Below are 27847 nucleotides of genomic sequence, written 5' to 3' on the forward strand. Positions count from 1 at the left end.
CATATTTGCCGTTATTTATGGGAAAAGATGTTTTTTCAATATCTGATTCCCTCATTAAAATCTGATAGAACCCTGACTCTAAATCAATGGCCGAGAAATACTTTGCCTTACCTAAATTGGCAAGGATTACTGAAGGATCTTGCATAGGGTATCTATCCGGTATGGTGTTTTCATTAAGTTTCTTAAAGTCTATTACTAATCTATGTTTAGGAGTTCCGTCCTCATTTACTCCCTTCTTTGGTACTACTATTACCGGTGAATTATATGGGCTTTTACTAGGTCTGATTATACCTTCATCTAACATTTTACTTATTTCGTTATTAACGAAATTGTTAACCGAATAAGCGTATGGATACTGCTTGCCATATACCGGTCTATCATGTTCAGTGTTAATCTCTCCTTTTATATCCGTTCTGAACGGTAACTGTAAATTTATATTGGCATGGTCTTCTTCGATGATAGATACCATTTTCTCTCTGAGATTTTCTAAATTGTCCTCTTTGTAGGTTATTGTGTTATACAATTTCATTTTTTTCAATTTAGAATTTGCATAATTTTGAATGTCGGATATTTCTACGACGGCGCGTTCAGGATTTTTGCATCCCAAACTTTTAAATTGTTCATTGTCGGATAATTCAACGACGGCGTGTTCAGGATTCTTTAATCCCAAACTATTCGAACTTTTAGTGTCGGATAATTCAACGACGGCGTGCTCACGATATTTTAATCCCAAACTATTAAAACTTTGGATGTCGGATAATTCAACGACGGCGGGTTCAGGATATTTGAATCCCAAACTATTGACGGATAATTCTTCGTCGGCGTGCTCAGGATTTTTTGATCCCAAGCTATATAAACTTCCTTCTACCTTTACTGAATCACTTTTCATTTCTTTTTCTTCTTCAAAATATTTTTTTATTATATATTCCTTCAACGGAAGGATGGTTTTTCCTTCTATAAAGGTTAATTTGTTTCAAGAAAGGACCTCGTCATATATTAGTTTCTCTTCATTGTCTTTATAACTTAAAGTCCCCTTTCCTGTATCAATAACAGCTCCGATTTTCTTTAATAGGTTAAATCCTATTAGTAAATCTGCCTCCATTCCATCTATTTCATAAAACACTTGTTTTGTGTTGAAAATAGTTATATTATGGAAATATTTAACTATTGAAAACCCATTCACTGTAGCAACTTTCTTATAAATTGATAATTCTTTTTTATTTTCGTAAATTCCCCTTTTTATATAACAGGAAGTTGCTCCCGTATCTATCAAAACTTTTAATTCTCTGTTTATTTTTTTATCTACTCTTTTTAAGTAGGGCAGACCTACTTCGGGGGCTGATCTAAAAAATGGTCCTCCTCAATGTTATTTATCCGCTTTGCTTTATTAGCCGGTTGTTCCGACATTTCGTTTGGCTTTCGTTTCTGCGCCTGATTTTCGTTAGACTGATTATTCGGTACTACGTTTGCCCTAAAATGCTGAGCTTGGTTATAATTGTTATTATTTCTCCTATAATAACCGTTAGTATTCTCCCGATAATTTCTATTATTATTATTTCCCCTGAATTGATTGCTGTTCTGTCGGTTCTTGATTTGTATCGATTCGTCTACATCCATTGGTTCTGGGGCCTGATTTTGTTGTCTATTAACCAAGAAATAGGGTTGTCCCCATGACATGTTATTCCTCTGAAGATCCTTTTTTTGGTCGAATGGTGAACTATTAGTCCTTGGTTGTCGTTGGTTGAATCTTAATGTATTGTAGTTATTATTCCCTGAATTTCTGGGGCCACTGAATTCGTAGGCAAATTGTGCCCGAATGTTATTTGATTGCAATTCCTGTACCTTTGCCAAGGCATTCGGTAAATCTGGGGGATTCAATGAAAATAGGATTTCTGCAATGCCGCCGTTTAGGCCAGTGACAAAAATGCGTAAGGCATTGTCTCTAATTTTCTTATTTGATTCTTTCGTGATTTCACTGTCCTTTCCGTGAGTCATTATTGTCTTATTTATTAACAAGGTCATTTTCTTGTTAACCTCGTTATAGAAATCTATTATTGAAAGGTTCCCTTGTCGGAGAACGCTTAACTCCTGTTCTATAATGTAAATTGGTCTCTTGTCACTGTAAACAAAGTCAAGTCGTGAAAGTATGGCATCAAAATTTAAAACTGTCCCGTGGTTGGTCAGTGCGTCATGTGCTGGTCCTGTTATTTTGTTTCTCAAAATTGTTAAGGCAATATAATATTGCTTACTTCCTTTCTTATATAACTTCACTGCAGTTTCTGCAGCTTCCCTCCATCCTACGTATTGGTTTAATCCACCATTGAAAATTGGTAGGGATTCTATTACCTTTAATGTGGTGTCATCTTTTATTGTCTCGTCTATTGTTTCTGCCTGATAATCTGATACCTGATCGGATTTAGTTTCTATTTGTTGTTTTAAATTTACAATTTGCTCCTGTACTTGTGAAATTTGAAGTGCTATCAATTGTTTGACGAGATCTGCAGTGAGATCGGTCCTTGTTTGTGAGTTAATCATTTTTAGTTTTTCAAAATCTAAAGTTAGTTGATCCACCTTAAATTTTTCTTATATGTTTGTTTTTATAATCTAATATAACCTAATTGAACTTATATATTTATTAATACAACTTTTGCTCACGAACTATCCGGTAGGGGTCGTCCTTCTTAGTTTGGCTGACAGATCTTCGAACGGGTCTTCCTTCTTGATTTGGCTGACAGGTCTTCGAACGGGTCTTCCTTCTTAAATTTCTTTGTTTAACTGGGTCTTCTGGGGGTCTTCCTTCTTTGGTTTAGCTGATAGTTTCACTTTCTTTGTGTTTTGGTTTGATTGGTTTTGTTTAAAAACTTTGGTTTTTTTTGGTTTTTTTGTATTTTTGAATTGTCTTGATTAGCTTTTGTATTTATTTGTATTTTGTATTGTATTTGTATTTGTATTTGTATTGTATATTGTATTTATTTTTGAACACCCTAAGCTTCGGTTTGTTTCCTTTTTATCTCACTTTTTCTTATCTTATATCTCACAGTCAATCCGCGATTTTATATCTGAAGGATTTATTCCATTAATTAATTGTCCTTCGGGTTTCGGCACGACGCAACACTTTTATTATTCGGTGCTTTTTATACAACGTCGCCCCACGTTGGGCGCCAATTAAATAACTGCGGTAGCGGATTGTGTTTTTAAAAAGTTTTTATTTTACTTCTAACTTCACTGATATAGATTTAAGTAGAGGGTCACAAAGGATTCCGGGCAAAGGGTTTGCGCGATCTTAATTTTTAGCTCGACTTTGCGGTGTCGCTTCTGGATCAAGACTGACTTGAACTTTCTGATCTTTGCATCGTTGATCCCTTTCGGGAATAGTTTTTCTATAAACATTTCAATTGATTTCGCCATCCCGAGTATTGGATTTCGTCATCCAAAGAGAGAACTGTAAAATGCCTAAAGTGCAGGATCTGCAGAAAGCCGGGAGTGAGATTGTTTATGAGAAGCCGGGTGTGGGCAAACATTGGTTTTCCATTTAGGCGAGTGTCAAAGATTGGGATTGCGGCGGGAGCCCTTGCGATTGTACATCTTAGAAATCAATTAGGCGGAGGCCCAAGATTGAAATTGTTTTCGTTTTGGAAAGCCAAAGATTGTTTACAACTCGTATAAGAGCTCAATAGAATTGGGTACGTTAACTTACATGCATATGTGCTGCAGCTAAATTGCCAAATTGACCGCGACGTGTGTGCAAATAATTCAACAAACAAAACTAAAAATCACCGCGTCGGTCGTGCAATACCCTGTCTGCAGCTATATACAAAAGGAGATACACATATACCATCTACCCAAGAAGATCCAAGTGGAGCATCCAGTATAAGAAGAGGAGAGTACAGCACCTGGAATTTCCAATCTTCTCAAGAGGTATTTGTGCAAAAAATTGAAAGCTCGAGTGAAGACGAAAAGATTAAAAAACTCGCAATTATTGTCTTGTGCTGAAACAATTGCACCTCGCTTTCAATTCTTGGCACATATGTACGTATGACATAGTAGAGCTAGATTGCATGCTGTAGTTAGAGTTGAGCATATATATATTAATACATATATACATATGTACATCTAACCCTCTTGGACGCAATAACTACACATATAACTCATTTTAACTGCAATCGCTGTCACCCCTTTCCCCTTTCTCGTTTTCGTTGTGTCAAATATATGTATAGTTGGGTCGTTGGCCAAGCACGCATACCAATACGCAGCTGCAGCGGTGAATTTTTTCGTCTCGCTTTCGCTCTTCACCGTTGCTTATCGTTGTTCTTTTGTTTGGCGCGCTTGATCCAAACCAAACACCAAGTGACGCGCTACCCTGTTTTCGTCGGGTATATTTTTTTGGTCTCAGTAGGATCCAACTATCAATTAAGACAAAGTCGTGCTTCGCAAATCAATTTAGCGTCGATCGTTGTCGGTGCATACGTATACACAACATCCATTCTTCAGAACTACAGCGGTGAAATTTTTCGTTTTCGCTTGTCACCATTGCAGTTCGTTGCTATTCTTGTGTGGTTTTCGTATACGCGCCAGCCAAGCGACGCTCTACCCTAAATTGTTCGGGTATATTGGTTTTTCACCTCGTTTGGGTACAATTACCCATTATTTCATTGAGTGCCTCGGCATTAAATACGATTATTAGAAACGATCTTTCGCCTTCAGTTGCTTGTATTGAGAATCAATATGACCTCAAAAGCCAACAATATTGCCCTTGAAGAGCTGAAGAAAAAGCGCAGTTGCCGTGTCAAAGGCATTCGTTTATTAGCGGACCGTTTAGAAGCGGGGGATATTCCGCTGGTATTGACGGAGCTCGAGTGCAGACTCGAAACGCTGATGCGTAGCATTGACACGGCACGCGAACTTCAAGAGAAGATTGAAGATATAGACATTGACGATGAATTTGGAGTCGAGTTGGAAGAACTCTCAATTGTCACAAAGGCAAAATTAATGTCTCTCATTTGTGCATTAAAGACAGCTGATGAGACAATACCGGCAGTACCAGCTTATGGTGGCCCAACTCGTGCTCGCCTTCCGAAGTTAGCTCTGCCGCAGTTCAGCGGCAACTTTTCGGACTTTAAAAACTTCATAGGTTTATTTGACCACAATGACCAAAGCATTCCAATTATCGAAAAGTTCAACCATTTGCTTTCGTGTCTCTCCGGTGAAGCGTTGGGAACAGTTAGGGCTTTCCAAGTAACCGAGACCAACTACGAGAAAGCAATGGCTAGCTTAAAACGGGTCTACGATAATGATTGTCTGATCTTTAAAAATCACATTGATGCCCTATTTAGTCTTCCCAAAATGACCCAGCAATCAGCATCGTCCTTAAGGAACCTTATCGATACCGCCTCATCCATATATGGTTCGTTGTTGTCGATTGGCGATGATAAAAAGTTCTTGAATGCGATGATTATTCATCTCGTCTTGAGCAGAGTCGATCCGGTGACCAAAGAGAAATGGGAAGAACAGCTCGATAATGACAAACTGCCACTTTGGACGGACTGTGAAAAGTTGCTTAAACGCAGACATCAGCATCTTTCGGCCGAAAATTCGGACAAACCAAAGCAGGAGCAGAAAGCTGTGCCAAGCAAGCCGCATAATCGGAGCTCATTCGCGTGTTCCACCGCGAATACCAAAAACCAACAATGCAGCTACTGCAATGCGAAAGGCCATTTGTTGACAGATTGCAGTCCATTTAATCGGCTGGCAGTAATGCAAAGGTTCGAATTCGCAAAAACTGCATCCTTGTGCATCAATTGTCTGCAACAAGGCCACTCTGTAGTACGATGCAAAGCTAAGAAGTGTCGAGTGTGTGGCTGCTCACACCATACCTTATTGCATAGGTACACAGTGGCGAATAAAAGTCCAGCGTTACCATCACCTCCAGAGAATTCTTCTCCTCCTCCCAATCAGAATCAACCATCCACTTCGCATGCTCTCCATGCGACAGCTATGGATAGAGTTATTCTGGCTACGTCGATCGTAAGCGTCCGAACAAATAATGGTGAACATGTTTTGGCCCGAGCTCTGCTTGACTCGGGGTCTCAAACCAATTTTATTACTGAGGACTTAGCACAGCGCTTACAGATCCGTAGGGAGGAGTCGTGTATCAACTTTCTTGGTATTGGTGAATCCAATTCACAAGTCAAGAAAAAGATACACACGGTGGTGAAGTCGCGAATTACTGGTAGTGAGTTTTCGGTTGATTTCTGGATTCTAAGGTCCATTTCGGGGTATCACCCTGATCAGACACTTAACGTGAGTGACTGGAAAATCCGGAAGAACTTACCACTTGCAGACCCATATTTCTTCAAGCCACAGAAGATAGATATGTTGATGAGTGCAGAAACATTTTTCGAACTTTTATCTGTTGGTCAGATTCGACAAGGTCCTGACTATCCAACTCTGCAGGAAACGCTTCTCGGCTGGATTGTGTCGGGCAGATACACTCCAAAGGTGACTGCCACCCAAGAAGCTAGGAATTGTTCGAGTTGTCGAGAAGAGTCAGTGATCCACATCGACAATACATTACAAAAGTTTTGGTCACTGGAAGAATTGCCATCTTCTAAAAAGTCTTTATCTCCTGAACACAAGTTATGTGAAAAGCATTGTTCAGGCCAGCAGCAGACGATTGCCGCGCACTGTGCCAACTTCGTGCGCTCCGGTCTCAACTCGCTCTCGCGCGCTCGGAGGGGCGCTCGGGAGACTTTACGACCGACGATCCACCCGGCGCTCAAGCCATCATGGAGCATAGATCGTAAGGCCTAGTTTTAGTTACGTTTCCCACCCCGCTACAAGCTGTCGTCGTGCACATACGCGCACCTACAGTCCACATACATATATACCGAAATACAAGGAACATATTTATTGGAACAACTCTGACTTCTTCTTTTGGATATTTTCCCACTCGTCGCTGGAAAGCCGCTCCGGTGATCCGCCCTCCTACAATCATTGGTCCTTCGAGCCGGATCTTCGCCTTCCCCATAAGGAGAAGCTTACCCCAGCCAGCATCGGCGGATCGCTCTAAGTTCAAGATAAGTAAGCCCAACACCAGTGCAGTGATTTTGTGCGAGTTTTCCATCCCAGTCCGAGTACCCGTGGCATACATACATATGTACATACATATGTATTCATTTCTCGCTCTAGCTCCAAATTAAACCATACTTCGTTCTGCCAACGGTTGTGGCCACCTACTTCTCCAAAGGTTTAATTTGATCCGAGCAAGCTCCTGCGGTCAACCTCCGATCCAGTGTATATATTCCTACCTCTCCCAGCTACCAGCTGAGCTTTGGTTGCTGACATATGCACATGCATACAAGCGGCTGACAACAATCATAAATTCATATGCCTGCAATTGGTTTGTTGTTTTTTTTTTCCATGCTCAACGCTCCATCGGTTTTCGGTTTTATAAATAGAGAAAATAAATCACTGCGTCTCCGTATTTAACTAATTATATTGCCAACAAAAATAAGACACGATCCATACATACGGCACCACATATATATTTATCTTACATATACATACATACGTACGCATTTTAAAATTATACATATTGCATATAAAACGGTCATCCACCGTTTTAACCGTTGTTTTACATCTCGCCAAAAAGTTGGGTCGTCAACCCAAGCCACGGTACATAGCACTTACATCCATACGCACACACATACAAGCAGCAGCAGCGACTTCTACTATATAAATACTCGCGATAAATCCCGCCAAGGCCACATAACCACGGTTCGTCGTTCACAACTTCCACTTCTCCATTTCCGCTCACCTGCTTTGCGACTCTGATACGCGCTATCGCAAATCCATCAGGCAACCATGCCCACTGGTGAGAAGAAATCTCGCAAGAAGTTTAGGCGGGGGAGTTCGCTGAGTTTGACCCATCCACCCAGCTCCAACGGCTCAATCACTACGCCCACAGCTTCCTGTCCGGCCCCAGCTGAGCGAGGTCCGACCACGTCCAGGGCTCACACACCACATGCCTTTAAGGCCTTCTTGCTCCCCTCGGTCGTCCCTCGCACGGTTCCGAGCACTATGGCCCAATCGGTCGCCAGTTCCGCACGGTCTAAGTTTGCCTTGGCTGCAAGCAGACTGACACGCTTCGACCAGAAGCTCAGCGCTCCAGATGCTAGCACACCAACACGCTCGCTCTCCCAAGTCCATCGAGATCAACTCCGAAGCCTGTGGGCGAAGGTGGACGCGGAGTTCGAGGCCTGTGTGGAGGCGATAACGGAAGTAGATCCAGAGGGGGCAGCTGACGTCCAGGGGATGTACGATGACTGCTACGCGGTCTACGCGCAATGCCTTGCCGAACTGAACGATCAGCTCGAACCCCCGACTGTCCCTCACACGCCTCAACCTCAACCTCCACCTCAAGTGCCGACTTCCTCCATGTGACACTGATGTTTTCAGTGGGGACTACCAGCAGTGGCCCACGTTCCGAGACCTGTTCACCGCCATATATATAGAGAACCCGAGGTTGGCTCCAGTAGAAAAACTGTTCCACCTCAACAAAAAAACAAGCGGTGAGGCCCACGACATAGTGGCACAGGCTCCACTCACGAACGAAGGGTTCGCGTCCGCATGGAGCGCCCTCCGTGAGCGTTTCCAAAACAAGAGGCTGATACTCAAAGACCAGCTGAAGATCCTTTTCAGTCTGCCCCAAATCCGCACCGAGTCAGCTGCAGCGCTAAAAGAGCTTCAGAGGGCCGTCCACAAGTGCCTTACGACACTCAACCACTCCGAGGTCTCCACAGACAGCATTTTCGCTGACGGAGTGTTAGTGTACCTCATATCCGCGACGTTGCCGAAAGCGACTTTGGAGCTTTGGGAGCAGTCCGTGACACACAAGTCCGAAATTCCCACCTGGCACGCTACGGACAAGTTCCTGGCGGAGCGGTACCTGTCTCTCGAGGTGACCGAGGATGGCCATCCAGGCATGGAGACTCAGGCCCACTCCAGGGCGAGTCTACCCATGTCAGAGAGTTCAAAGGGCAATCCCAACCCATTCCGTTCCCAAGGGAGCCCTGTTGCAAGGCTGGTTCACTCGTTCGGAACAACTGTGGATCCGAAACGGAGAACGTGTGATCTTTGCTCCAAAGAGAACCATCCGATCCGGGTATGCCCTCAATTCCTTCAGATGAGACCTGATGCTCGCTGCAGCTATATTAAGCAAAAAATGCTTTGCTTAAACTGTTTCGCAAGAGGTCACCAGATTCGTGAATGCCAAAGCGCCCACAACTGCAACACGTGTGGAGACCGGCATCATACGCTGCTGCACCGTGGCACTCCAGTTTCCAGCCAATCCGTGCCCAACTCCGTACCACTTCCGACTCCTGCCGAAGCTCAGCCTAGCGTTCAGAACTATTTCGCCTCCGGCAAGAGGGCGGTACTCCTGGGCACGGCTATTATTAATATTTGCCACTTGGGGACAAACTTTCGCGCCAGATCATTAAGTTGCCATTCCGACTCGCCCAGGCACAGGTCTCGGGCCTCAATCAGACCATATCCGCTCAGTCCAAGAAGCTCTGCCATTTTTCCATCCGCTCCCCGACTAAGCCGGGCTTACACTTGGACGCCACAGCCTATGTCCTGCCGGAACTATCAGGCAGCCTTCCCTCCCATCCGATCCCGCAACACTCGTTGCGAGACTTGCCGAACCTGCCATGGGCAGACCCGTCATTTTACGCAAGCTCACAAATAGATGTCCTGATTGGTGCCGACATCCTTCCATCCATCCTCTTGAGCGGCTCACAGACGAACATCTGTGGATCTCTCCTCGGACAGGAGACCATTTTCGGATGGGTTCTTACAGGCCCAGTGCCAAACACGGTACAAGGCAGGGTCGCATCCTTCTCCACGCAAATTTCCACCGAGCTAGAGACTCCGTTAGACAAACTCCTCACAAAGTTTTGGGAGGTGGAGGACATTCCTACTAAAATAGAAAGCGAGTCGGATTCGTACTGCGAAAGAAATTTCCTCCGAACTACGTCAAGAACGCCAAGCGGGAAATACGTCGTCACGTTACCGTTTCGCGACCCAGATCATCTCGGATCAGATCTGGGGTATTCAAGGGCAACCGCGCTGGCCCAGTTCCTAAGAAACGAAAATCGCTTGAAAAGAAACAGTCCCCTACAAGAGCAGTACGACACCGTGATCCAAGAATACCTAGAGCTTGGACACATGACAGAAGTTCTTCCGACTCATGGGTCCTCAACCTACTACCTGCCGCACCACGCTGTCTTCAAGCCTGATAGCACCACCACGAAAGTCCGCGTTGTATTTAACGCATCCAGCCCGTCGACTAACGGTATCAGCTTGAATGACCTTCTGCACCCCGGCCCTGTTCTCCAGTCCGACTTAACCCTTCAGATCCTGAAGTGGCGCTACTACCGGTACGTCTTCAATGCTGACATCACCAAGATGTATCGGCAGATTTGGGTAGATCCGAAGCACACCCCCTTCCAGCGAATTTTGTTTCGCAACAAGGAGGGCGAGATACGCGACTATGAGTTGCAAACTGTCACCTTTGGAGTCAATTGTGCTCCCTTTCTCGCCATCCGGGTGTTGCAACAGCTTGCAGACGACTTCCAGTCCCGATTCCCAAGAGCCAGTCACATCATTCGGTCCTGTATGTATGTCGACGACGTCCTAGCGGGAGCAGACTCTCCCACTGAGGCTCAACTAGCTATCCGCGAGTTACAGGCCGCCCTGAGTTCTGCCGGGTTTCCACTGAGAAAATGGACGTCCAACCACAAGGATATCCTGACTACCATTCCGAATGACCATCTCCTTCACACCGACTTCCTTGAACTCGAGGCAGAACGTACAGCCAAGACTCTCGGAATTCGCTGGAAGGCGACAACAGACGATTTCTTCTTCGTTCCGCCAGAACTGGCATCTACGGCATCCAATACCAAGCGAGCGGTGCTTTCCCAGATAGCAAGGTTGTTCGACCCTGCGGGCTGGTTGGCGCCTTTCATTGTCCGGGCAAAGATCTTCATGCAAGAGATCTGGTTGCAAGAAGTGGGATGGGACGAAGATCTTCCGACCGAGATGCGTCAGCGCTGGCAGAGTTTTCTGCGGAGCTACTCCGCTCTCGACCAAAACCGCATTCCAAGGTGGATTGGCTCCGAACCAGCTGTAAGGGTAGAGCATCACGGTTTTGCGATGCGTCCGAAAAGGCGTACGGTGCGGCGATCTACGTACGCATCGAGACTGACCACCTGGTCAACGTGCAGTTGCTTACCGCGAAAACACGAGTCGCACCCGTTAAGACTGTATCGCTCCCCCGGTTAGAGCTGTGCGGCGCCGTGCTGCTGTCCGAAATGGCGACGGCTATCCTGCCAAATATGCCAAGCGCACCTACAACCTGTTAGTTCTGGACAGATTCCGCTATAGTCCTGTCCTGGCTGAAAAAGCCTGCTTGCCACTGGACTACCTTCGTGGCCAACCGAGTGACCAGAATTTCGCAAGCCACCGGGGTCGAGAATTGGGGTCACGTTCCGTCCGCACAAAATCCCGCCGACCTCGCCAGCAGGGGCGTATCCTTACAGGAGCTCGTCGAGAACCAACTCTGGTGGCACGGACCAGCGTGGTTGCAAGGGCCCCGGCATCAATGGCCAGCCCAAGGCGGGGACGATCCCGTGATAACCCTCGAGCAACGTGCTCTGAAGGTTCATTTTGCACCGAGCCCATCCGAAGACTTCCTCGATCGGTTCTCCAATCTGGAGAGAGCCCTGCGATTCCGTGCTTATGTCCTTCGCTTCACAAAACGCTGCCGGAAGCTGGTCACCGGACAAGAGGACCACCTTGCAAGCGAAGACATTACCGAAGCTGAGCGCACTCTTATCCTAGAGACTCAGCGCAGGGAATACTCCCAAGAGCATCACTGCCTAAGCAAGAAGCGGCCAGTGCCAAGGTCAAGTTCTATCCTGAATTTGAACCCGTTCCTAGACCAACATGGGCTCATAAGAGATGTGGCCGTATCGCAACTTCTACCTTTCTGAAGTACGACGAACGGCATCCCATTATTCGCGCAATTCACCCACCGGATAACTCTTCATGGCGGGAACCAACTAATGGTGCGACTTATCCGATCCAAGTTCTGGATTCCCAAGGTTCAGAAACTCATGAAGGGGGTGGTAAACTCCTGCAAGGTATGCGTCATCCACAGACAGAAGTTGCAAGCCCAAATGATGGGTGATCTTCCTACGGAACGAACGTCCTTTTCCAGACCGTTCACGCACACCGGAATTGACTACGCGGGTCCCTTCGAAATACGGAATTACACAGGCAGAGCGTGCCTGATAACCAAGGGGTATGTGTGTGTGTTTTTCCACGAAGCGATCCATTTGGAGCCCACGTCGGATCTCACGACCGAGAAATTTCTTGCAGCCTTCGCTCGTTTCGTCGCACGACGAGGGTGTCCGCAGCGCATTCACTCCGACAATGGCAAAACTTTCGTTGGTGCCGCCAAGGTGCTTTCCCCCGACTTCCTAGAAGCATTCAAGGGCTCGATAACTGATGCGTACAGCCATCACCGGGTTTCGTGGCGTTTTATCCCACCAGGAGCTCCACACATGGGAGGTCTGTGGGAAGCCGGGGTGAAGAGTTTCAAAACTCTCTTTTACAAAGCCACGTCCACTCGGAAGTACACTTTCGAAGAGCTTTCCGCGCTTCTCGCAAAGATCGAAGCATGCCTTAATTCTAGGCCGCTCTCGCCGATGTCCGAAGATCCAACTGAGTTGCTGGCCCTTACTCCCGGGCACTTCCTTACCGGGGGACCCTTGATGTCCACGGCCGAACCCGAAATAAAGGGTGACCTTAAATCAATAATCAATCGATGGCAGCATTTAAAGGCGCTCACCCAACAGTTTTGCCAGCGGTGGAAAGAGGAATACCTCAAAGAGCTCCACAAGCGCACTAAGTGGCAGACGCCGACGCCAAACCTCCAGGTTGGGGATATGGTTGTCGTCAAAGAAGACAACCTGCCCTCCAATGAATGGCGGCTCGGGAGAGTCCAGTCCGTGTATCCCGGCGCTGACGACAGAGTCCGTGTGGTAGATATCCTTACTGCCCGCGGGGTCCTTAAAGGCCTGTTGTAAAGGTCGTTCTCCTCCCAGTAGAACGCCCTAGTTCCGTCCGAAAATAACGCGAATGTACCTTCCAAAGCTCCAAGTTTCATTACTAATACTTCTTCGACCACTTTCCTTCCTCCTAGTTCATCGTATCCAGACATGGCCCCACGCTCACGCGCCAACCGCACCGGGGAGAGCCGGCATCCACGGGGTAGAGGCACCTACCGTTGCCGAGTCTGCTCAGGAATACACCCGCTACGGACCTGCCATGTGTTTCTGCGCCTGAGCCCTGAGAAGAGGCTCCGAGCCGTCCTGAGAAACAAATACTGCGCCAACTGCCTGGCGCACCAGCACTCCGGGAAGGACTGCCTCAGTGGCGGGCTGTGCGGGGTGTGTGGCAAGAACCACCACACGCTACTCCACATCTCCGAGCCTCGCTGTCCAGCCCGCTCAGCCTCGCGAATACAGTCGACAGCTACATCGGCCCACGCCGGACGCATCCCTCGTCGCCCAGCCCGTCCAGACCTGGCTGCACCGCCGCCATCTACGCCGGCTCACGCCGAACGCCGACCTCGTCGGCCCGTCAGCCGACCGGTCGTAGGAACCGCGACCTCATCGTTTGCGAGTCCAGCGGCTCAAGCTGAGTGCCGTCCCCGTCACCCCGTGAACCGCCCCGTCGTAGGAATCCCGGCGCCCTCCGTAAGCTCCCTTCTACAACATAGGAGCCTCAATATCCTCCCGACGGCGCTGGTGGTCCTGGATACGGGTTCGAAGGATTTCGAAACGGGCGCGCTCATCGACCCATGCACGCCGGTGAGCTGCATTGGCCTCCGCCTTCACGATACCCACTACGCGCGTCGGCAACGAGAAGGTGTGCACCGCGGTCATTCGTACCAAGACGGGCGACTTCCGACTGGAAGCCATCCTGAAGGTCGAGCCCCGTTTGCGCATCCGCACGCCGATCCGACCTTTAAGCGATAGGATCCGGGCTCGATTTGACGACCTGAAGCTCGCAGATGCGCAATTCCATCGACCAGCCACCATCTCTCTGGTCTTAGGCGCCGACGTCTACCCGAAAGTGATCCAACCCGGGTTCCTGGCACGCGAGGACGGCCTTCCTGTGGCCCAGAGCACGGTGTTCGGATGGATCGTATCCGGTGCATGCACACAGCCATAGACACCGATTGGGCTTTGCATCCTGCAGGGGGGGGGGGGAGGATGTTCAGGCCAGCAGCAGACGATTGCCGCGCACTGTGCCAACTTCGTGCGCTCCGGTCTCAACTCGCTCTCGCGCGCTCGGAGGGGCGCTCGGGAGACTTTACGACCGACGATCCACCCGGCGCTCAAGCCATCATGGAGCATAGATCGTAAGGCCTAGTTTTAGTTACGTTTCCCACCCCGCTACAAGCTGTCGTCGTGCACATACGCGCACCTACAGTCCACATACATATATACAGAAATACAAGGAACATATTTATTGGAACAACTCTGAAGTAAGTTTGAAGTAAGACTGCCGTTCAAATCAGATCCCAGTATCTTAGGAAACTCCTTTAAAGTGGCTAAACGGCGGTTTTTATCGCTTGAAAAAAGATTGTCTCGTGACCCCGAGTTGAAGAAAATGTACTTGGAGTTCATGGAAGAGTACCTCTCCTTGGGTCACATGTCTACCACAGACAACACAATCCCCAAAACTCCACATTATTTCATTACACATCAGTGTGTGTTGAGGCCCCAAAGCACGTCGACCAAGCTCCGCGTCGTTTTCGATGCGTCTTGTAAAACGTCCTCTCAGGTGGCCTTGAACGACATATTGATTGTCGGTCCTACGATACAGGATGAGCTGTATTCGACATTGCTCCGATTCAGACTACACAGGTACGCCTTGACAGCCGATGTCAAGAAGATGTATCGCCAAGTCTGGGTCGCTGATGCGGATAGACAATTTCAGCTCATAGTGTGGAGAAGAGACCCGTCTGAGTCCTTGAGAATATACCAGCTCAACACCGTAACATATGGGACTGGACCAGCCCCATTTTTGGCTATTCGGTGTTTGAAGAGGTTGAGTGAGTCTGCAAAACTCTCATTCCCTAAAGCTGCTGAAGTTATTGACTCCGACTTCTATGTCGATGACATGTTGACTGGTGCTGGTTGCGTAGAGGAGTTAAAGACAATTAAGTCTGATGTGGCTCAGGTTCTTCAAACCGCTGGGTTTGAATTGACTAAATGGTTTTCGAACTCACCTGAGGTCACCGCATCCGAGAGCACAGTTAAACCGATAACGATCTCGGACTCAGAGTCAACTAAGGCGTTAGGAATATCGTGGCTGCCACACGAAGACGTCTTTAAGTTCCAAATTGACACGTCAGCTATGGTTCTCCGAGCGACAAAACGGAACATATTATCGGTGACATCAAATCTGTTTGACCCCCTTGGCTTGTTAAGTCCTTTAGTAATTAAGGGAAAGATCCTACTGCAGGAGCTTTGGCTCAACAAGCTAGATTGGGATGAGTCAATTCCAATGAACTTGGAAACAGCATGGAACTTATTAAAAGAATCCTTGGGTCAGTTGGAGAAGATTACCATACCTCGATTTGTGCATACTGATCCCATGTCACCGATTCAAGTACATGCCTTTGCCGACGCATCCATGAGAGCTTATGGAGCCTGCGTCTATATCCGTAGAAAGACTGCAGAAGGTTTCAAGGTCTCCTTGTTGACTGCAAAGTCGAAAGTAGCGCCACTCAAGGCGAAAACGCTTCCAAGGCTTGAGTTATGTGCCGCTCACCTTCTAGCAGACCTTTGTCACCGAATCAAATCACTGCTCAAGGTTCCAATTGATAAAATGATATTCTGGTCAGATTCAGAAGTTACTCTTCATTGGATCAGATCCCACCCTTCGTCGTTGTCAACATTCGTTGCGAACCGAGTAGCGGAGATTCAAGAGTGGTCAAGTGAAGCTACGTGGCGGCATGTGCCAACAAAACAGAACCCAGCAGACATAGTTTCGAGAGGCTGTGACGTAGAGGAAATCGTGCAGTCGATCTGGTTTGGTGGACCAGAGTTCTTAAAGTTTGAAGAAGAGAGCTGGCCCAGAAATCCCCACTTCGAGCTTTCCGAAGAAGAGATACAGATGGAAAGTCGGAAGAAATCGGTCGGACTGACCGTCGCGGCCAAGCCAAATTACTTAGTGGATGTAATCGAGGGATACTCGTCACACCTCAAACTGCTGAGAGTGTTCGTTTTCGTGTTCCGCTTCATCCGAAAATGCAAAGACAAAGGTCTCAACTTTGGAAAAATTCCGTCATCCGTAGAATACGACGAGGCGTTTCTAAAAATAGTCGAAATAACACAGAAAAATGAGTCTCAAGAAAATATTGAAAGGGTTCGTAAAGGCACCAAGTTAGGCCCCAGTCTTCAGCGCTTGAATCCCTTCATCCATGAAGAGGCTGGGACATGGTGCTCTTTTTCGTTGTTGCGAGTTGGGGGGCGACTAGTTAACGCTCCTATGTCATATAATGACAAGTTTCCCGTGTTATTGACAAAACGCTCGCAGTTTGTGCAGACATACGTTCGCTATCTGCATCAAACGAATTTTCATGCCGGCCCACGAGCACTCGTGAGTATCCTTAGACAGCGCATTTGGATAGTGAATGCTCAGGCGGTCTGCAGGGCGACAGTTAGGTCGTGTATTCGTTCCTTTAAATGCAAGCCTCTACTCCAGACCCAAATGATGGGCAACTTACCCGCAGACCGGCTCCATTTTCAGTATGTGGCGTTGATTTTTGTGGCCCAGTCTATACGACTCTGAAAATTCGTGGAAGGCCCCCTTATAAGTCCTACATAGCGTTATTTGTCTGTTTTGCGTCCAAGGCGGTTCATTTAGAAATTGTCTCCGATTTGACGACTAATTCCTTCTTGTTGGCATTCCAAAGGTTCGTCGGTCGTCGAGGATGTCCGCAACGCGTGAACTGCGACAACGCGACAAATTTCGTCGGAGCAAGTCGCCACTTCAGCGAACTGCGGAGGAAGATAGAGGCGGAAGCGGACGCGATACGCGAATTTGCGTCAAGAAGCGGGTGCGAGTTTGCCTTCATACCGCCTCGAGCACCGCACATGCCCGTGCTGGTCGGGATCGAAGCGGTACTCAACTCGCGCCCGCTAATCCCAGACCCAAGCGACGGAGACGCGCTGACTCCCGGGCACCTGCTGACAGGCGGGCCGCTCATCGCACCCCCAGCACCCAGGACCCCGGACCAGGAGGGTCTGAGCTGCTTAAAGCGATGGCGGCTTGTCTCGTCAGCCAGGCAAATGTTCTGGCAGCGATGGTCCCGGGAGTATATGCTGGGATTGCAAATAAGATGCAAGGGGCACCAGGAGGAGCCAAACATAAAGGAAGGCGACCTCGTAATCGTCGCCGAGGACAACCTGCCCCCTCAACAGTGGCTCCTCGGAAGGGTGGTCGGAACAACCGCCGGGCAGGACGGAAGGGTCAGAGTGGTCGACCTAAGGACGAGCAGCGGAGCCACGTTCAGGAGGCCAATCCACAAATTGGCGCTTCTGCCAATAGTTTGAAGCCTTCCAGGCCTTCAACGGGGCCGGTGTAGCGCCATTTGGATAATAATAATTGTTATTAGGATAGTATTTCATGAAGTCTAGTGTAAGTTAGGCTGGGGCAAAGCGGGAGCGCAATAAAAGCTCGCTCCCTCGCTCTTGGCGAATTCGCCCCGCTTTGCCACCGTAGGTAAGGTAGGCACAGAAGAAATTGTTTTAATATATGAAAAAAGTCGAGAAAAATCCATGAAATCGAACGCACGCACTCCTGTTTTTTCGTCGTATTAAAATACAAAATTGCAGTCACCCAAGTTGTTTCGGTATCGTTATTTAGAAAAACTATTCTAAAATTTCAATATGCAAGCGCTGCTTAAGTTGGCTGACCTCAAACTAACACAGGATGTGCCAACACGTTGGAACTCAACGTACAAAATGTTTGAACGGCTGTCTATCCTGAAGGAGGCAGTCGTGGCAGCTCTGTCAACAAGGACAGATTTAATTTTGTCACCAGAAAACTGGGATGTCATTGATGGAGTGCTTCCCGTATTAAAGCCATTTTATGAAGTTACAGAAGAGATCTCAGCTGAAAAAACGTAACATTGTCAAAAATAATTGCTTTGACTGGATTACTTCAAAGAAAAATGGCTCAAATATATCCAACAGTTAAAAATAACCTAGTTGCCGAAGTAATCAATGAAATCATAAACGAGATGGACGGCAGGTTTAACGATTTCGAGGCTAATATGTTGTATGCGGAGAGCACTGTTCTGGATCCCAGGTTCAAAGGACGCGCATTTAAATCTGCGGAGGCCTTTAAAAGGTCAGTAGCGGATATCAACAAAAAATTGGCTCAAACAATACGGTCACTCCCTGAACCTCCACAAGAAGCTATAAGCAACAAAAAACAAGAAGAGGACACAATATGGGCTGAATTTGATACCACTTTTCAGCAAGTAAGCCAACCCACCAACAATACGGCAGCATCCATAAGAGAAATTGATAAGTACCTGGCTGAGGAGTACATCAGCCGAAAAGATGATCCATTGGTATGGTGGAATCAGCGGAAAGCGCAATACCCGCTACTTTATAACTATATGCTGAAGCGCCTCTGCTTAGTCGCTACCTCAGTGCCATGCGAGCGCATATTTTCAAGTGCAGGAAAACCATACGTACAAGGCGCTCCCTTTTAAAGTCAACAACCGTTGAAAATTTAATTTTTTTGCATAACAACATGTAAATCGGAAGTGAGTTCAACCTAATTTGTACTTGATTTTTTAAATTGATTAACATTTTTTTCTCTTATAGCGCTAAAATGAAGAAAACGAAAAGTATAAGAATTCCTATGAAAGGATCTCCTTTTTTTTAAGTTAGTATAAGAATTCCTATGAAAGGATCTCCTTATTTTTATGTTAGTATAAAAATTCCTATGAAAGGATCTCCTTATTTTTAAGTTAGTATAAGAATTCCTATAAAAGGATCTCCTTATTTTTATGTTAGTATAAGAATTCCTATGAAAGGATCTCCTTATTTTTACGTTAGTATAAGAATTCCTATGAAAGGAAATAAAAAGTTTGTTTTTTTGTTATATACATTTTTTTTTTTTTTTTTAGGTATAAATGTTTGATTAATATTGAAATGTAACGTATTTTATTTGTGTAAAAGTCTGTGGTGCTTAGGGTTCTGTGCATGAATAGTGAACAACTGAGCAAGTCAGCAACTGAGCAAGTGAGCAACTGAGCAAGTGAGCAACTGAGCAAGTGAATAACTGAGCAAGTGAACAAGTGAGTAACTGAGCAATCTAAGAGAGCAAGTGAGCAATATGAGTGAGTTGACTCACTTACTAAAAAAGAACAAGTGAACATGTTCACCAAAATGAGCAATGTTTACCCAACACTACTATGCCCATGCATTTCTTCATATTAGAATAATACTTTGGAACCCCACTATTGTACTGACCCTAGGATTAACATTAAAAGTTAAATTCGTGTGATTCGGTTTGTTTGGTTTATCATAAAGAAATGTGCAGCTAGATGGAAAGGAACTAAAACTAATACTCGCGCATATGGCCTATCTACTCTGACACACTGATATTTACAAGTTTTCAGCCGCCCTCATCGACCACATCCATCCCTGATTTTTGCATTTAAACTGAAAACCATTCGAATATATTTCTATTTGTGTAACGTAACTACCATTATTCCTGAATATACTCTTTATAATTAGTTGACCCTAGTCTAATAAGATCTTTCATCATGATATTTTTATATATATAATTAATCTTAATTGCAGCTTATTTGAACATATTATCCTTATTACTTTAGTAGCCTTTATATATATCTAACCACTTAGCAGCCATGAGAGCTTGTAGAAAAGTTTAATGAATAAACTGTTTGTAATGAATTCCCTTTAATTGTTGCCGTTATTAAGGATCTTGTGGCGCCGCGATGACGTAACCTAGCAGAAGTAGAGCGTTTATTTTAGGGATCGTTACCCATTACTCAGCCTATTTGGACCGGTGCGATCAAGGAAGGGTGGGCATACCGAGTTGCAATGACACCGCCAGCAACTCCCGCTCGAATTCGTTCCGCTGACTCATCTCCCCACACTGTCATTTCTCTGTAAATTTCTTCCGTCTGAACCTTGAACCGCACGCCAAACTTATTTTTATTGTCTTTGCTCCTTATGCTCGAGCTCGTGACGCGATCTCTCCCTACCCCACCCCCACTCTACCCGACTAACCATGAGACCGGCAGCAACGCGTGCATGGATCTCGATCATACCCTCCATCTGCTCGTCTACCGTTTCAGATCCTAGCCTCCTGCTTCGTTATCTGTTACAACAGACACTTTTTGGGCTTCGATTTTTGGTTTTTTCCCGTCGCTTTATGGCTCTGCAAATTTGATTTAGTGTAGTCGAAAACCATTCTCTTGTCTGCCGTCCTTGAGCTCACGATTTTCTGCATTTGGAAGTCGTAATGTGCTTAGAGTTGGCAATAAACATACATACATATGTGTGTGTGTATGTGAGTCTACGAAGCCATTGACGTCAAACTGCTACACACAGAATGTGTGTAAGCACTACAAGTAGAAGCAAAATCGAATGCCATCCCACCCGTCCATCGCGTCGGTGCGGCAGAAGCGATTCTAACGAACCAGTAAAACCGCTGTCGGAAGCAGCTGATGGAACCGGTAAGGCCTTTGTGCATTTAATTATACCCGATACTCAAAATGAGTATTGGGGTATATTAGATTTTTGGTAAAAGTGGATGTGTGTAACGTCCAGAAGGAATCGTTTCCGACCCCATAAAGTATATATATTCTTGATCAGCATCAATAGCCGAGTCGATTGAACCCTGTCAGTCTGTCCGTCTGTCCGTCTGTCAGTCCGTCCGTCTGTCCGTCTGTCCGTCCCCTTCAGCGCCTAGTGCTCAGAGACTATAAGAGCGAGAGCAACGATGTTTTGGATCCAGACTTCTGTGATATGTCACTGCTACAAGAATATTTCAAAACTTTGCCCCGCCCACTTCCGCCCCCACAAAAAGGGAAAATCTGTGGCATCCACAATTTCTACGATACGAGAAAACTAAAAACGCAGAATCGTAGAAGATGACTATATCTTCTAGAGAGCAAAATCTGAACCAGATCGTATAATTATTATAGCCAGCATCAAGAAAACAATTTCATTTTTTCTCGCCCTGTCTCTCTCTAACACACACGTAGCATAGGCGGCTTTGCTTAGAGTAAAACATTAGCGCCTAGATCTCAGAGACTACAAAAGCTAGAGCAACCAAATTTGGTATCCACACTCCTAATATATCGGACCGAGACGAGTTTGTTTCAAAATTTCGCCACACCCCCTTCCGCCCCCGCAAAGGATGAAAATCTGGGGATATTCACAAATCTCAGAGACTATTAAGGCTAGAGTAACCAAATTTGGTATCCGCACTTCTGTTAGATCTCACTATAAAACGTATATCTCAGAATTTCGCCCCCCCCCCTTCCGCCCCCACAAAGAACGAAAATCTGTTGCATCCACAATATTGCACATTAGAGAAAACTAAAAACGCAGAATCATAGATAATGACTATATCTATCAGATTGCTGAATCTGGATCAGATCGGATCATTTTTGTAGCCAAAACACCGTAACATATGGGACTGGACCAGCCCCATTTTTGGCTATTCGGTGGTTGAAGAGGTTGAGTGAGTCTGCAAAACTCTCATTCCCTAAAGCTGCTGAAGTTATTGACTCCGACTTCTATGTCGATGACATGTTGACTGGTGCTGGTTGCGTAGAGGAGTTAAAGACAATTAAGTCTGATGTGGCTCAGGTTCTTCAAACCGCTGGGTTTGAATTGACTAAATGGTTTTCGAACTCACCTGAGGTCACCGCATCCGAGAGCACAGTTAAACCGATAACGATCTCGGACTCAGAGTCAACTAAGGCGTTAGGAATATCGTGGCTGCCACACGAAGACGTCTTTAAGTTCCAAATTGACACGTCAGCTATGGTTCTCCGAGCGACAAAACGGAACATATTATCGGTGACATCAAATCTGTTTGACCCCCTTGGCTTGTTAAGTCCTTTAGTAATTAAGGGAAAGATCCTACTGCAGGAGCTTTGGCTCAACAAGCTAGATTGGGATGAGTCAATTCCAATGAACTTGGAAACAGCATGGAACTTATTAAAAGAATCCTTGGGTCAGTTGGAGAAGATTACCATACCTCGATTTGTGCATACTGATCCCATGTCACCGATTCAAGTACATGCCTTTGCCGACGCATCCATGAGAGCTTATGGAGCCTGCGTCTATATCCGTAGAAAGACTGCAAACAAAACAGAACCCAGCAGACATAGTTTCGAGAGGCTGTGACGTAGAGGAAATCGTGCAGTCGATCTGGTTTGGTGGACCAGAGTTCTTAAAGTTTGAAGAAGAGAGCTGGCCCAGAAATCCACACTTCGAGCTTTCCGAAGAAGAGATACAGATGGAAAGTCGGAAGAAATCGGTCGGCCTGACCGTCGCGGCCAAGCCAAATTACTTAGTGGATGTAATCGAGGGATACTCGTCACACCTCAAACTGCTAAGAGTATTCGTTTTCGTGTTCCGCTTCATCCGAAAATGCAAAGACAAAGGTCTCAACTTTGGAAAAATTCCGCCATCCGTAGAATACGACGAGGCGTTTCTAAAAATAGTCGAAATAACACAGAAAAATGAGTCTCAAGAAAATATTGAAAGGGTTCGTAAAGGCACCAAGTTAGGCCCCAGTCTTCAGCGCTTGAATCCCTTCATCCATGAAGAGGCTGGGACATGGTGCTCTTTTTCGTTGTTGCGAGTTGGGGGGCGACTAGGTAACGCTCCTATGTCATATAATGCCAAGTTTCCCGTGTTATTGACAAAACGCTCGCAGTTTGTGCAGACATACGTTCGCTATCTGCATCAAACGAATTTTCATGCCGGCCCACGAGCACTCGTGAGTATCCTTAGACAGCGCATTTGGATAGTGAATGCTCAGGCGGTCTGCAGGGCGACAGTTAGGTCGTGTATTCGTTGCTTTAAATGCAAGCCTCTACTCCAGACCCAAATGATGACAACTTACCCGCAGACCGGCTCCATTTTCAGTATGTGGCGTTGATTTTTGTGGCCCAGTCTATACGACTCTGAAAATTCGTGGAAGGCCCCCTTATAAGTCCTACATAGCGTTATTTGTCTGTTTTGCGTCCAAGGCGGTTCATTTAGAAATTGTCTCCGATTTGACGACTAATTCCTTCTTGTTGGCATTCCAAAGGTTCGTCGGTCGTCGAGGATGTCCGCAACGCGTGAACTGCGACAACGCGACAAATTTCGTCGGAGCAAGTCGCCACTTCAGCGAACTGCGGAGGAAGATAGAGGCGGAAGCGGACGCGATACGCGAATTTGCGTCAAGAAGCGGGTGCGAGTTTGCCTTCATACCGCCTCGAGCACCGCACATGGGCGGACTTTGGGAGGCCGGTGTGAAGTCTGCCAAGGGCCTACTCCTACGGGCAGTCGGAAGCGCTCTCCTCACCGCAGAGGAGCTGGAGACCGTGCTGGTCGGGATCGAAGCGGTACTCAACTCGCGCCCGCTAATCCCAGACCCAAGCGACGGAGACGCGCTGACTCCCGGGCACCTGCTGACAGGCGGGCCGCTCATCGCACCCCCAGCACCCAGGACCCCGGACCAGGAGGGTCTGAGCTGCTTAAAGCGATGGCGGCTTGTCTCGTCAGCCAGGCAAATGTTCTGGCAGCGATGGTCCCGGGAGTATATGCTGGGATTGCAAATAAGATGCAAGTGGCACCAGGAGGAGCCAAACATAAAGGAAGGCGACCTCGTAATCGTCGCCGAGGACAACCTGCCCCCTCAACAGTGGCTCCTCGGAAGGGTGGTCGGAACAACCGCCGGGCAGGACGGAAGGGTCAGAGTGGTCGACCTAAGGACGAGCAGCGGAGCCACGTTCAGGAGGCCAATCCACAAATTGGCGCTTCTGCCAATAGTTTGAAGCCTTCCAGGCCTTCAACGGGGCCGGTGTAGCGCCATTTGGATAATAATAATTGTTATTAGGATAGTATTTCATGAAGTCTAGTGTAAGTTAGGCTGGGGCAAAGCGGGAGCGCAATAAAAGCTCGCTCCCTCGCTCTTGGCGAATTCGCCCCGCTTTGCCACCGTAGGTAAGGTAGGCACAGAAGAAATTGTTTTAATATATGAAAAAAGTCGAGAAAAATCCATGAAATCGAACGCACGCACTCCTGTTTTTTCGTCGTATTAAAATACAAAATTGCAGTCACCCAAGTTGTTTCGGTATCGTTATTTAGAAAAACTATTCTAAAATTTCAATATGCAAGCGCTGCTTAAGTTGGCTGACCTCAAACTAACACAGGATGTGCCAACACGTTGGAACTCAACGTACAAAATGTTTGAACGGCTGTCTATCCTGAAGGAGGCAGTCGTGGCAGCTCTGTCAACAAGGACAGATTTAATTTTGTACACCAGAAGACTGGGATGTCATTGATGGAGTGCTTCCCGTATTAAAGCCATTTTATGAAGTTACAGAAGAGATCTCAGCTGAAAAAACGTAACATTGTCAAAAATAATTGCTTTGACTGGATTACTTCAAAGAAAAATGGCTCAAATATATCCAACAGTTAAAAATAACCTAGTTGCCGAAGTAATCAATGAAATCATAAACGAGATGGACGGCAGGTTTAACGATTTCGAGGCTAATATGTTGTATGCGGAGAGCACTGTTCTGGATCCCAGGTTCAAAGGACGCGCATTTAAATCTGCGGAGGCCTTTAAAAGGTCAGTAGCGGATATCAACAAAAAATTGGCTCAAACAATACGGTCACTCCCTGAACCTCCACAAGAAGCTATAAGCAACAAAAAACAAGAAGAGGACACAATATGGGCTGAATTTGATACCACTTTTCAGCAAGTAAGCCAACCCACCAACAATACGGCAGCATCCATAAGAGAAATTGATAAGTACCTGGCTGAGGAGTACATCAGCCGAAAAGATGATCCATTGGTATGGTGGAATCAGCGGAAAGCGCAATACCCGCTACTTTATAACTATCTGCTGAAGCGCCTCTGCTTAGTCGCCACCTCAGTGCCATGCGAGCGCATATTTTCAAGTGCAGGAAAACCATACGTACAAGGCGCTCCCTTTTAAAGTCAACAACCGTTGAAAATTTAATTTTTTTGCATAACAACATGTAAATCGGAAGTGAGTTCAACCTAATTTGTACTTGATTTTTTAAATTGATTAACATTTTTTTCTCTTATAGCGCTAAAATGAAGAAAACGAAAAGTATAAGAATTCCTATGAAAGGATCTCCTTTTTTTTAAGTTAGTATAAGAATTCCTATGAAAGGATCTCCTTATTTTTATGTTAGTATAAAAATTACTATGAAAGGATCTCCTTATTTTTAAGTTAGTATAAGAATTCCTATAAAAGGATCTCCTTATTTTTATGTTAGTATAAGAATTCCTATGAAAGGATCTCCTTATTTTTACGTTAGTATAAGAATTCCTATGAAAGGAAATAAAAAGTTTGTTTTTTTGTTATATACATTTTTTTTTTTTTTTTTTAGGTATAAATGTTTGATTAATATTGAAATGTAACGTATTTTATTTGTGTAAAAGTCTGTGGTGCTTAGGGTTCTGTGCATGAATAGTGAACAACTGAGCAAGTCAGCAACTGAGCAAGTGAGCAACTGAGCAAGTGAGCAACTGAGCAAGTGAATAACTGAGCAAGTGAACAAGTGAGTAACTGAGCAATCTAAGAGAGCAAGTGAGCAATATGAGTGAGTTGACTCACTTACTAAAAAAGAACAAGTGAACATGTTCACCAAAATGAGCAATGTTTACCCAACACTACTATGCCCATGCATTTCTTCATATTAGAATAATACTTTGGAACCCCACTATTGTACTGACCCTAGTATTAACATTAAAAGTTAAATTCGTGTGATTCGGTTTGTTTGGTTTATCATAAAGAAATGTGCAGCTAGATGGAAAGGAACTAAAACTAATACTCGCGCATATGGCCTATCTACTCTGACACACTGATATTTACAAGTTTTCAGCCGCCCTCATCGACCACATGGAAGCGCTTTCATCGTTGGATTTGATCGTAATGTGAGTGATAACCTGTGAACGTCTGCTATATGTGAATTCAAAATTTTACGCGAGTCGAAGCGACATTAAAGGTTCCATGCCTCGACCGTAAACTTCCCAGCCGTACTGTAACGCTGACCAATCCAATTGTTCACGTGTTTGTTTTGTTCTGCTCTTTCGCAAGCAATGTAACTTTCTGCAATTCCAAATCTATCGACAACCGAACTTATGATTGGGATTACGCCACAAGCAATTGCTGTGCACTTTAAAGATGCATCCATCCATCCCTGATTTTTGCATTTAAACTGAAAACCATTCGAATATATTTCTATTTGTGTAACGTAACTACCATTATTCCTGAATATACTCTTTATAATTAGTTGACCCTAGTCTAATAAGATCTTTCATCATGATATTTTTATATATATAATTAATCTTAATTGCAGCTTATTTGAACATATTATCCTTATTACTTTAGTAGCCTTTATATATATCTAACCACTTAGCAGCCATGAGAGCTTGTAGAAAAGTTTAATGAATAAACTGTTTGTAATGAATTCCCTTTAATTGTTGCCGTTATTAAGGATCATGTGGCGCCGCGATGACGTAACCTAGCAGAAGTAGAGCGTTTATTTTAGGGATCGTTCCCCATTACTCAGCCTATTTGGACCGGTGCGATCAAGGAAGGGTGGGCATACCGAGTTGCAATGACACCGCCAGCAACTCCCGCTCGAATTCGTTCCGCTGACTCATCTCCCCACACTGTCATTTCTCTGTAAATTTCTTCCGTCTGAACCTTGAACCGCACGCCAAACTTATTTTTATTGTCTTTGCTCCTTATGCTCGAGCTCGTGACGCGATCTCTCCCTACCCCACCCCCACTCTACCCGACTAACCATGAGACCGGCAGCAACGCGTGCATGGATCTCGATCATACCCTCCATCTGCTCGTCTACCGTTTCAGATCCTAGCCTCCTGCTTCGTTATCTGTTACAACAGACACTTTTTGGGCTTCGATTTTTGGTTTTTTCCCGTCGCTTTATGGCTCTGCAAATTTGATTTAGTGTAGTCGAAAACCATTCTCTTGTCTGCCGTCCTTGAGCTCACGATTTTCTGCATTTGGAAGTCGTAATGTGCTTAGAGTTGGCAATAAACATACATACATATGTGTTTGTGTATGTGAGTCTACGAAGCCATTGACGTCAAACTGCTACACACAGAATGTGTGTAAGCACTACAAGTAGAAGCAAAATCGAATGCCATCCCACCCGTCCATCGCGTCGGTGCGGCAGAAGCGATTCTAACGAACCAGTAAAACCACTGTCGGAAGCAGCTGATGGAACCGGTAAGGCCTTTGTGCATTTAATTATACCCGATACTCAAAATGAGTATTGGGGTATATTAGATTTTTGGTAAAAGTGGATGTGTGTAACGTCCAGAAGGAATCATTTCCGACCCCATAAAGTATATATATTCTTGATCAGCATCAATAGCCGAGTCGATTGAGCCATGTCTGTCTGTCCGTCTGTCCGTCTGTCAG

General features: G+C 45.7%; 2 protein-coding genes across 2 annotated transcripts in view; both read left to right on the top strand.

The window, feature by feature from the left end:
• Window positions 1-27847, top strand: part of LOC117185764 — a 201879-nt gene that overhangs the window by 13792 nt on the left and 160240 nt on the right. The window lies entirely within an intron of this gene.
• On the top strand, window positions 24490-25571 carry LOC117192094 (zinc finger BED domain-containing protein 1-like). The gene is made up of 2 exons (XM_033396796.1): window positions 24490-25414; window positions 25476-25571. Exon 1 carries the CDS (start codon window positions 24812-24814, stop codon window positions 25358-25360), a length of 549 nt encoding a protein of 182 aa, XP_033252687.1. The 5' UTR covers window positions 24490-24811; the 3' UTR covers window positions 25361-25414; window positions 25476-25571.

This window comes from Drosophila miranda (assembly GCF_003369915.1).
Source record: "Drosophila miranda strain MSH22 chromosome Y unlocalized genomic scaffold, D.miranda_PacBio2.1 Contig_Y1_pilon, whole genome shotgun sequence".
NCBI lineage: Eukaryota > Metazoa > Arthropoda > Insecta > Diptera > Drosophilidae > Drosophila > Drosophila miranda.